Source organism: Heloderma suspectum, chromosome 7, assembly GCF_057233095.1.
Source record: "Heloderma suspectum isolate Gila_16-S chromosome 7, 16-S_ref, whole genome shotgun sequence".
Lineage (NCBI taxonomy): Eukaryota > Metazoa > Chordata > Lepidosauria > Squamata > Helodermatidae > Heloderma > Heloderma suspectum.
The window spans coordinates 114,343,881-114,356,261 of NC_139464.1; the positions used below are offsets into that span (position 1 = coordinate 114,343,881).

The following is a 12,381-nucleotide window of genomic DNA, read 5'->3' on the forward strand; positions in this document are numbered from 1 at the left end:
ATAAGGAAACAAACCTTATCAAAATGCATATGAAACACCCAATTAAAGCAGCAGCGGTTTTACAAATCCAGAAAACGCAAAATTCTACTGACTCAATCCTAGATTTCAAGAACCAGTCTAAAATAACAGTCTTTCAGTGCTTTTGAAAGTGTTTAGTTATATGTTGTAATCCACCTTGGGCCCACCCAAACTGGAGAAAAGCAGTATGCTAAAAAATGAATGGAAAAGTGCTGGAACGAATTTTGCTGGGTAGATAATCACACAAAATAGCATTTGTTTATCACTGCATAGGTTATTCAAGACCCCTGTCCGCCCATGCCTTAACACTGTTCTCCAATAGTCTTCTACTATCATCTTCTGCTTCGTGAAGCCCTCTTACTCTTCATTTGGGGAAGCTATACTGTTCAGTATCAGAAATCGCTGAGAAAGATCCAAGAGATGTTGTTAAGAGTTGCAGGTCTGAACCTTGCCTCTGCAATAAACTCACTAATTGGTCTTAGGACAAGCCACTCTTATTCAGTCTGAACTCTGCAATGCGGGGATAATACTCACCTACCTCTAAAGAGATAAGTGCCCTGCTGGATCAGACCAAAGGGCTACCTAGTACAGCATTCTGTTCCCACAATGGCCAACCAGGTGCCTTTGAGAAGCCCACAAGCAGGACATAAGTGCAGTAGCACCTGCCCACTCATCTTCCCCAGCAACTGGTGCACACAGGCATGCTGCCACTGATCCTGGAGGTAATATACAGCCATCAGGACTAGTACCGACTGATAGCCTCCCTCCAAGAATTTGTTTAATCTCCTTTGAAAGCCATCCGAGTTGGTGGCCATCGCTTCATCTTGGGGCAGCGAATTCCATTGTTGAATTATGCGCTGTGTGAAGGAGTTCCTTTTTTCTGTCCTGAATCTCCCACTGCTCAGCGTTATCGGATGACCCCGGTTCTAGTATTATGAGAGGGAGAGAAGAGCTTCTCCCTGCCCACTTTCTCCACACCATGCATAATGTTATTCACTTCTATCACGTCTAGACTCTGCCAGGTCTGGCATGTGTGTTGGGCCAATGACATGTTGGGACGTGGCTGTCATGGAGGCCATGAGTTCCTCAGACACAGTGGCCTCAGCGTGAATAATCAAGATTCCCCAGGATAATCATCCTGGGAGTCCTCAACGCCAAGAGTGAAGAAGTCCTTCCTTTTTCCTGTCCTGAATGTTCCACCATTCCGCTTATTTATTTACTATTATTTATTCATGTTACTTTTTTGCTGCTCTGGGCTGGTGGCTGGCACAGAGAGCAGCCAAGGGCCAGATGTGGCTTGCAGGTTGCCCATATGTGGTCTAAAGTGCTAAATAAATGCTAAATATTGTTTTCTGTTCTCATAGCTCCTCCCCACAAACCAACAAACTGCAGGCAAGTTGCAGCTTCAGAGGAAAGGCATACACAAAGAGAAGTTGCTCCTTTAATTTGAGCATAGAAACTATATTTAGATTTGGAACAAGAAGTTCCCTCCACTTCTGAATCACAGTGAATGAGACCATACTGCACAAGCTCTGAGGTTTCCCCAACCTCCCCAAGCAGTTTCCAAAAATGTCCCAGTAGGAAAATGCCAGGACTTCTGTTTAATCTCTTCAAACCTAAATGACTCTCATGATAGCACTAGGGACATTCAAAACTCCCAAGAACTAATTCCATTGGAGGGATTATCATTTCATAATTGTCATAAGTTTAGTTATATCCCCCACATTTGGTTTCAACTTGGTTTGGATAGTGAAGGTGAATTTCTGAACATGGAAGGAAACATCCTATCTAGTCCTGAACACTTTACCAGGAAACGAAACTTCTTTGTGGTTTGCAATCTGCCTCTTGATTGTCCACCATTTACTGCGAAGCCATTGCGGTGAGCGCACGCTGCTCCAGCCTTCAGCCAGCAGGTCCCAATTGATATCATTTTCATCACATACTTCAAGCTCTGCTATTCTGACAGGATGACATGGAAAAAAGTATGTATTAGGGAAGACAGCTTCTAGTGCAGAAGGGATCTTGAGTTACTTCTGCTTTGCTCGCGTTTTGTAAAACCGCACAATGGCAAATGGCACGCTGGTTCTCAGAAAGTAGCACGTGGTCCCAAGAGCAATCAGTCTGCATCGCAGATGCCAGCACACCGCATTCAACCCTTTGGGGGGCAGTGCCGGCAGAGAGACCCCCTAAGCCTGACAGGCCAGTGTGGACTCTGGCTTTCGCTGTCAGTTGCCTGTGAAGCACCTCCTCACTGTGGATAAACACTGGGATCGTCATCTTGCTCCCTTTTTACAAAATTCCGTCTTTATTCGAGCTGAAGCAAGAATATCCAAATATGAAATACATGGGAACTAGGCACACAACCACCACCATTGGGAGAGTTTTCCAAGATATTACAATACTTTACAAAGCAAAGTAAGAGACACAGAGGAATCCTGCCTAATTTTTTAATTCCACCCCCACCCACTCCCACTCACCGCCCTGCCAGGCAGGTCCTTTCCAAGAAAAATGGCACAAACCTAAGGATCAGGTTTATTTCATCTTCCTTAGTCCATTCAGTGCCTCCACTCTGTTTCCAGTTTAGGTAGTTGAGCCACTTGGAGCGGCACTGCTTTTCGGACCGCGTTCCAACTCGTTCCGCCACAGCAGCCCATGATACGCCTTGTGTGACAATGTCACCGGGCTCCGTGCTAGTTAATTCATGTACCACTTCTGCTAATCTCTTTTCTTCTTCTTCTGTCCATTTTCCTGAAATTTATTGTTAAAGTAGGTAACTATACATGGCATTGAAGAGGGAAAACATGGTTTTCTTGAGACTTAGGCCCCAAGTCCCCAGTTTTCTCTCTCCGGGGGTGGGGTGGAGGCTTCAGCAATTTCTCTACACCTCCAAGTTTTTAAACTGCTCTGTCCCACCTTATGGTTTGTTGATCAGTCAAAAACAGAGTTGGAGAAAAATACAGCTTCTTAGGGCGCAGTCCTATGGTGGCTAGACAGCGGCTAGACGGCCATAGGATTTTTTGTTTTCTGGGAACTGAGCTTGGAGCCAGTGATCCGAGGTCAGTTCCCAGAAAACTGACTCCCCTCCCCGACTGCCTTGTAGGAGGTGTGGTTCATCCCTGGCTCTGCACTCATAAGAGCAGTACAGAGCGGGGGAGAAAGGGGCGTTCCTGGGGGAGGGGAGGGGATGGCAGAAGTGTTGTTACGACGCTTCCTATGCACCATCTGCCCCCCCCGATCCGAGTTGCCCTGGCTAGACAGCCGAAATTGGCCATCTAGCTGCAAATGCCGGGCAGCTGGAGTGCAGTGAAGATCCCTTCTGCGCTCCGCCTGCCTGCATTGGACAGCGAACCACCTCTAAGTTTGGAGGCGGATGACTATCCCCATAGGACTGCACCCTTAAAAGCCTGATACAAAGACATCCTGTATCATGCCTACAATCCACAATTTAGTCAACTCTCTAGATGCATACTTGTTACATACCATTTGCTAGCATACGAAAGGTTCTTTTAACATTGTGAGCGGGCAATGAAGGGGCCAATGAAATTTAGTACAAGAACCAAGACACGAAAACTGAAAATGCAATCTTAATTAAATGTCCTGCTGATCTCCAAGTTTAGGCTCAACTCACATGTTACGTTTGTGACATACTTACTACTGCCATAACACAAGGATGATCCACATCACACTGGGAGCTCAGATCATAGGGATACTTCCCACACCCGTGTAAGCAGTGGAAAAGACCTATATCATTTGGGCAACGTGTGTGTTGAGGCATCTCCATTAAGTTATCTATTTAGTGTGGAAGGAGAGTGGCTTTGTGATAACAGCCATGCTATCACAAAGGCAATGAACAAAACACTATGTATTCATCTCGGAAGTACCATGGAGAGCTCCCTGAAAAAACACCACCAATGTACCGATGGCCACACTACTTGGGAGTATTGCACCAAGGACTGGAAAGAGTATGGAAGATACGGAGTGTGTGGAAGCTGCCAGGAGTTGGTGAAACATACAGCCTCTCTCTGCCTTCTAGCCCATCGTACCAACGTGCGTTCAGCAGTGGTCTATAACAAAGCGTTATAGCATAAAACCTTTATTCATTTAGTAAAGTAGTATTCAAAACATATCCTAAGACATATGGTGCTGAAGATTAACTTCAATCTATGTGTCTATGAACTGTTGACATAGGGAAAGCTACCACCGATGTAACTACATTTTCCTTTGCCAGTTATCTTAATATTTGTACCCGTATTGCAGGTATCCTTCATCAGCCTGCATCGGTCTTTTACTGAAGAAGCACTCCTACCAAGGGCAGCTCCTATAGTCGCCCAGTCATTGCCATGCTTTATTCTTAGCCTGAGAGGAAAAAAGCGTATTAGCACATAGCCCTGCATTACTGTGCTCACGGTATCAGCCCCTACACTATATAGTGAGCCTTGTTTGACAGGTAAGGCCAATGAGATCACTGTAGAATCCTTGAGCAAACCTTAAGTGGGACTGTTGGGTTGGGATCAAGAATCAAAGGCCTGCATTACAGTCCTTGGCAATGGTGAGGAGGACATTAAGGGAGTACTCACTTTGCATGCCCCACCCTGTTGCTCATCCCCGTCTCTTCCCTCCCTCCCTCCCTACATCACTGCTTCCTCTTCTAGAAGGAGTTGGGGAGAGAGTGGGAAATGGCACCCTCAGGGATTAGAGTCAGTCCATGGGATTTTAGTTGCCAACTGCAGACTGGAACAACTTCATTTATTTATGCACTACATTTATATCTCTACTTTTTCCTCCAAGGAACCCAAGACGGCTTCCATGGTCCCCCTCCCCTCTACGTTATCCTCACAGCAACCCTGTGAGGTGGGTTAGGCCGAGAGTCAGTGACTGGCCCAAAGTCACCCAGTGAGCTTTATGGCTGAGTGGGGACTAGAACCCGGATCTCCTGGCTCCCAGTCCAACACCCTAACCACTACACCACACTGTCTTTTATGGAAAGGGATCTACAGACTCTTCTGAACTATTTACAGAGTTGGATTATTACAAAATAAAACTTACTCCTTGAGCTTTTCAATTTCGTCAGGAGTGTACCTGTGAAACGCGTAAGCGAGATTTAGTTCACACACGTATATACAATTTATACATATTGGTAAAAGTAAGAAATTTTAAATGTCAATTTTTCTGGCCATTTGAGAAAAAGAAGTCCCAGGAGCCTTCGTTTTGAGCCATATGGCTCACAGGCCCTCAGCGTGCAAGTCCTGCACATGATGGGGCACGGGAGCCAGTCTCGGGCCCATGCACCCCGCCACCATGTAGAACCTCATATGTGACCATGAATCCAGAGGTGGTGCGAAAGTATGGGCACAGGTGGTGGCAGCAACCTGCTGCCACACTTGCCTGGACTGCATCTCCAATGGTTTGAGTCATAGAATCATAGAATCGTAGGGTTGGAAGGGGCCTACAAGACCATCGAGTCCAACCCCCTGCTCAATGCAGGAAGCCTGATTCCCAGGCAGTCTCCTAGCCAAGTACTAACCAGGGCTGACCCTGCTTAGCTTCCGAGATCCGACCTGGAAGCTCTGTGGCTTCCTGTGCTAATGCTGAGCGTGCACGTTGGGTGGGCATGCTCCGTGCAATCCTCATGGACGGAAAGGCAGTGAGGCAGGGCCTCACTGGCAAACAAGGGCCCGAACTGGTTCTCTCGCACTTGCATGGGACCCAGGTTTTAACTCTGAAGGTGGGCATCCATGCTGGGCTTCCATAGTCTATCAGATTTCTTCTTCTTCTTCTTGGAAGAGGACATAGGTGGATGGATCATGCAGGTGCAGTGTACACACATATAGATGTTGGTGCACATTGACCAAAGATTGTGAGGGATTGCACATGCAGCAGCAATGGTGGGGATGTATGCCTCAGTCCCATCCCCCCACCACAAGAAGAATCCAATTATCAACTGAGACTCTCTCAACTTAGTAATGCTGGGAATTCTGAATAATGGTATCGCAACTACAGCAAGGGACATATGTGTAGAAATCTACTACTTTATCACTTCGTGCTACATCATCATTTTCCAAGGTGTTTTTTTTAAATCTCCCACCTCGATTATTCAGGTCTTAACAGTTGCTATGAGTTCGAAGGGGCACAGGGCCATCCACAACCCTAATCATACCATCTGGGTCAAACGTTAGAAGGTTTCATACTTGCCAACGTGGTTTCGGTCATCATACATGCGAAGCACTCGTCTATAAACAGCAAAGAGAGGCCGGTTCAGACCACATGCAATGGTCCTGTAGAAATCTTTCCTTTCATCTTTTGACATCTCAAAGATGATTTCAGTGGCATCTTTTATTCCACGTGCCTAGTCACATTAAGATTTGGATGACAATTTAAGTTTCCCAACTTTTTACAATAAATAAAGACTGATGCTTTATTACTAAGTTCTGATGCTTTATTACTAGGTTCCGCAAAAAGTATCTCACAAAACTATGCAGCATATGTTGAACACTTGATTGGCTGTGTCACCAAGTCTGGTAAAGAACAACTAAATAAACCTTCGTTATTACTAAATATTGATATAAGTGCCCGATTATTATTCAGATTTAAGACTGTACCTGGGATATCTGATCACAATTTTTAAAATGCCAAGTTGGAAAATATGCAAAATTAATTTAAATTCGATCCAAATTTAGGAAGAAATGAACTTGCCCATTAAAAAGATGGCCTGTAAAAGTTTAAAACACAGTTGTTAATGTAACTAACCTTATTTTACTGGTAGCTAAGAATTGCAAAGTGTATTATAAAGTGAAAACAAAAAAGAAATCTAATTAAATTGATCTTTAAAATAATTAAGAAAAAACATAACCAGTGAGATGAGCTACCTAAAGGAGGTTGCGTGGAACAACTTTCCTTGGGCGCTTTTAAGGAAAGGCCGGATCACCTCCAGCCACAGGTGCTTTCAGTACATCAGGGTTGCATAACCTGTGGCCCGCGTGCAGTCCTCGGCCACTCCTGGTGTGGTCCACGAAGCCAGTGGTATTCCAGCAGATATGGGATGTGGCCTCGGGGTCAAAAAGCTTATGCAGCCCTTGGGCACCTGATATCTTGGCTTAGGATCTATTGGGTCTGTTACAAATACTAATTCCTTGAACCAATGCAAACTGTACATTCTTCTACTCCCTACTAACCAAAGCATCACTATGCTGGCTGGGGCATGCTGGGAATTTTAGGGCATTTTTTCCTGTGTAAACATGCATAGGATTGTGCCCTAAGAGGATCAATCAGAGATGGATTTTACAAAAAGAGTAGAGGCTACTCCCTCCAAAGGTGATGCTTCTTTTGCTACAAGCTGGCTAGGACCACTGGTTTATTTCAGTGATCAGTAACAAAGAGGGACATTCTCCCTCTCTCTTCCCTGCTGCAGCCCTCTGTGTCACCTGAAAATCTGGTTCGAAGGGTTTTCCAGCCCTCCAGAGCAGATTTTGGGGGTGGATGAGGATCGCTCGTCTCCTGGTTCCACGGACAGAACTGCTTCCATCAGCAGAATTACACCATTAGATGCAACCCATTATTTAAATGCTTTTGGAATAGCTAGAATGATTATGTATGATAGGCCTATTTTTAAAAAAAATGCAGTCAAAATAATTGTATATAGCTTTTTTAAACATGTACTTTCGAAGGATTAAAATCGGTCCAAGGGAGTGCTATTTAAAGTTTTTCTTTAAAATGTATGGTTGGATCAAGACTTAGTCATGCTTAGAGTAGACCTATTGAAATCAATGGCGGGAGTTAGTCATGACTAACTTAAATCCCATTGATTTCAATGGATCTACTCTTAGTATGACTAAGTATTAATATTAATTAATTAAATCAACAATGAATTAATTAATTAATTAATTAAATATGGTGGTGTGTGAGGAGCAATGGGGCTTTCCCACCCTCGCCTCCCCAGACCATTCCAGATGCTTAGGAACAGTTGGGGGCAGGTGGGAAAGCCCCACTGCACAAGCCGCATTCCACCCATGGAAAGTCTGGATCAAAGCCAAGCTAATTAATGTTCTAAAATGTATAGCACAGCCGAGATTGGCCGTTCAAACCAGCAGGCTAACTGACTGCAACAAAAATTGTAAAACGCCTAGAGAAATGAATTTTATGAGCCGTTTAATAAAGTAAATACATACATAAACAAAAACACAAACCTTTAAATAACGTTCGATGTTGCTCATCAAAATGTCAATTTCTTCTTTCGACCACATTCCCTGCTTCCATTTATGACCTTAAAAAGTAAAGAAAAACTGTAATGCAAACTGCGTATCATTAATAGTCAAAATTATGGGGAATAACTAGCTGAGATAGGGAAGGAAGCAGGAATCAAATTTTCATTACTAGTTAAGACAAGGAGTTTAACTGGAGCCAAAGCAATTAATTATACAGCATAGCTTTCCCCATCATTTTCTAAACAGGTATCACACAGAATGGCTTTACATTTGTGGTTCTGATTCAACCAATACTTATCAGTAGGCTTATTATGTACACAACACCTTCAACAATTTAAACCCTATATGTACATAAAATTTAGATTTATAGTACTGGTGGGTAGTGTCTAATAATTGCAAAGAAAAATCCCCAGTGTTCCCAAACAATAACAAAACAGCAAAAAGGCTGGAATAGCACAGGAACCAATACAATATGTGCTGTAAAAATCCATTTGCTTCCATGAGTTAATGTAAGCGAGCTTTAGTAAGTTTTCCCTGAATTATTTTAACAAAACATACCATCATTCCTTATCAAAACAACTTTATAAATTCTTGTGTTTTTGTCATTTACTATAAATGTTTGTAACGACCTATGGTTAAACATAGTATACACCATCCACAAACTGTTCATAGTTTATTCACATGACATTTTCATACACATTCAAGCATACATGCCACAACAGGAGAATGTGAACTAACCTTTGTTTGTTAAAGAATCTTTATCTTCTTTGGTTGTAAACCAGGCCTGGCTAACTGCTGACACTTCTTCATTGCCTAGAGAAGAGATTTCATCCAGTTGTTCATTCTGAAGGATCTGGGAAAGGTAAATTGAAGAGGAGGTCTCCAAATTTACATTCAGTGACTTGAAGTACTTAGCAATCATGAGTTAAGGATGCGGACACCTTGCAGTGCTTATATACTGAATCTGACTCAACTGAAATTCCCATTGATGATACCGAATCAAAATCAAAATGGTGCCCTAAAGGTTAAAACATGCTTATGAAATATATACAACCTGCCTTATTTTTCAGGAGGTAATCCTGACAAAGTTAGGGTATTTTTTTCTTCATTCGTGTCATCTGACAATGCTACACTTTTGTAGAGGAATACTGAGGCATGACCAATGAATAAGATCGCATGCTTTTTCATACCCAGGTCCAAAGCTGAAAATGCTTGCAATATCATTTAGCTTCCGATTAACATTTTAACATGAGGCATGCCACCGAACAAACAAACCTGCTATCAACTCTTAAAAGTGACTACAGTTTACTTACAGCCCTTTGTACTTGCTGAGCTGCCCCCTTCACTGAAGTAAAAAGGAAAAGCTCAGGAGCACGCTGTGTGTGCCATGCAACACAGGGGCTTGGCCTGCCATTACCGTGAGGACCACACAATTTCCTGCCTCAGGAATTAAAGTGGAATAGGAATGGACACCCATGGGAACAGACAATAGGAATAGACAACAATGAAGCAAATAAGGAAACCCATCAGCACGTAGGCAGGAAGGTACAAGAAAAGTATTTCTGTTGGTTTCAGAATATATTAAATATATTTGCATTTACTGATTAGACAAACACACCAAGAACATTGAATGGTACCAGGCCTATGAATTCATTAACTGACAGTAATGCTATTCTTATTTAATTTTCAGAATGAAACACAGTACACACAGAAGCGTGCCCAAAGACTGCTGCAAGCATCCTTTAAGCTATGTTGTACCTGGATCTGAGTAACGGTTCCTTCGTTAACCTCGTTGTCAGCTACCTCAGTGGTAGCAGTCATAGTCACCTCAAAGCTCTGGTCACTTTCGGAAACTTAAAAACATGCAAAATATAAAATTAGTACAGCACATTCACCCCTGTTGTGAGGAGAGATGTAAAATTTCAAGGAAGTTTGAGGCCGTGGGGAAAAAAAACATTTCCCCCTGTTTTTTTCTGAAAAATTGGAAATTTTGGAAAAATAGAAAAATAAGCAATACTTTTTTTTTTTTTAGTTCTCTTTACAGATCTAAAGTCACTTTGTTGCTTTAAGACAGCCTTCTGCAACCTGATGCCCTCCAAATATTTTGGACTTCTGCTCCTGTCAGCCTCAGGCAGCATGGCTAATGGTCAGGAATGCTGGGCACTGTAGCCCAAAACGGGGCACCAGGTTGGGGAGGGCTGCTTTAGGAATATAAAGCAGCCTTTCTGTTCCTAAAGTTATTTTATGTATGACTTGGTTTGCTCATAAAATTAGCATTATGTTTTAAAACGTTTAAAAGTAAACTCAGTAAATTTGTAATTGTGGTCTGAATAGATTAGAATTACATCAGCTGACCGCTACAGCATCAGAAACGCAGAACTCCATAGAACAAAACCCAGACTGTCAAGACTGCACATTTACAGTGAAGAACGCACATGGGTGACTCTACTCACAAGTTGCGAAATGAGCATAAATGTCTACCAGTAAAATATACTTTAGATCAATAATTTTAATAAGGAATGAAAGAACTAACTATGCTGGGAATCTTACAGAGAGAATTAAAAAAATATTTTCCCCCATGGCTTCATTATTTTCTGATATTTTACATCTCTAGTCTTTCTATAAAAGTATTCTTATCACATAGTTTTTAGAAATCATTTTGTGGGGAGTAAAGGCTGGGTAACAAGATATAAACACTTTGTCTTAAATTCTAAAATAAATATTTCATAATCCAAAGCTGTTCATTTTTTCTAATTTTTTGGAAAAAGCAAGAACGGTCCTCGGAAAAAAAATGGGAACCCCCCCCCGCCAAATTTATCTGTTTTTTTCCAGGCCTTCACATCTGTAGTTGTGGGCATTACATGTTATATACATTAAGGCTGGAATCCTCAACATGTAAACATGAAGAAGAATGCACTGTACAAGTTTATTCTGCACAACTATGCATGCTGTCAGTTAATACTTTTTAATCAACTTCTAAGATCCTAATAAAATTCAGGGGTAAAATGGTTACTAGATTCTACCAGTTGCTGGCATAGCTGTACTATAAGAGGAAAAAAAACACGATTAAGAAAAGCTTTCAAATTACATACATCAATTAAAATTAGGGTGGAGCCAAAACTACACCTACAGTTTCATTGATACACAGGAACTTGTATAGGGTACATGAAGGGAGACTGACTGAGTTTCAGTTCAGCTGAACTGCGGAGTTTTGTTGAGTTGAGTACTTTGGATTAGCTTTAAAACATGCCCCATTCTAGCAGGCTGGGGAGCTTCCCTGAACCATGCTTTTTGAGGACTGCACAATGGTCCTTAAAAAGCAGGGTAGCTCCTTCCAGCATGATCCTTTGGGGCTCGATGGAGACTCCACAGCCATTCAGCCAAGGCTGTAGAGCATCTTCTGTCTCGTATTTTCAGAACTTATATGGAGATTGCAAAACTCCTTTGTTTGAAGCTCCAGAAATTCTTGGGTTTGTCTGGGAAGTTCCCAGCTCCAAGACTGGAACGTTGAAACAGCCTTCAAAATGCCCGTTTTTTGTACAAGGTGCCTGTTTTTTCCAATGAAATTTCTACCTTGCCAAATTTCTACCTTCAACGCAAAAATTCAAACTGGCCATTATTCAGTTTAGCCAAAATTCAAAACAACAGTTCAGTAGCAAGAATTACTTCCCAAACTTGAGACAACTCTTTTCAGCCATCTGCCAACATTTTAACTGGTTGTTCCTATAAAACTATTGTTCGCACCTCCAACATTTCTATTACTAGAGAAGGTTGTTTGCCACAGCTTATCAACTGGAGAGCGTGTCATGAGACAGAGACCTCTGGGATTAGAGTGCAACATTGGATAGAACACAGGCTGCAGTTCTATGGTTCCTGGGAGGGCAGTCCAGAGGCCATAAGGGACTGCAGACTTCCCCCTCTGCAAGTGGAGAGGAAGGTATGCCCACAGAGAGGGAGGCCTGGGGAGAGGGGCTGCCCCTCCAGAGGTATTCCAACAATGGAGAGGCCAAAAACGGGTGGCCTGGGGGTGTTGTCAGGGGTGGCTAAGGACCTGCAGGATCTTAGGCCCTTTGGTTCCCCTGACAAGTTTCCAAACAAAGCTGGAAACGACAGCTCAAGAACTGCCATAGTAAATTCCCTCCAATGGAGGCAACAGGAAAGG

The 12,381-nt window shown here is 42.7% G+C and overlaps 1 protein-coding gene across 5 annotated transcripts in view; it reads right to left on the reverse strand.

The window, feature by feature from the left end:
- Positions 1–12,381, reverse strand: part of DMTF1 (cyclin D binding myb like transcription factor 1) — a 42,964-nt gene that overhangs the window by 14,826 nt on the left and 15,757 nt on the right. For all 5 annotated transcript variants that reach the window (XR_014784490.1, XM_084811161.1, XM_084811159.1 and 2 more), the window contains exons 4-11: positions 9,978–10,072; positions 8,958–9,072; positions 8,202–8,278; positions 6,207–6,364; positions 5,065–5,097; positions 4,265–4,374; positions 2,538–2,766; positions 1,826–1,977 (exon numbers count right to left, since the gene is read on the reverse strand). Coding sequence is in view for 4 of the 5 variants with exons in the window: in XM_084811161.1 (XP_084667287.1) it covers positions 1,826–1,977; positions 2,538–2,766; positions 4,265–4,374; positions 5,065–5,097; positions 6,207–6,364; positions 8,202–8,278; positions 8,958–9,072; positions 9,978–10,072 (969 nt within the window). In the remaining variant the exon portion in view is untranslated. The remainder of the gene's footprint in view (positions 1–1,825; positions 1,978–2,537; positions 2,767–4,264; positions 4,375–5,064; positions 5,098–6,206; positions 6,365–8,201; positions 8,279–8,957; positions 9,073–9,977; positions 10,073–12,381) is intronic.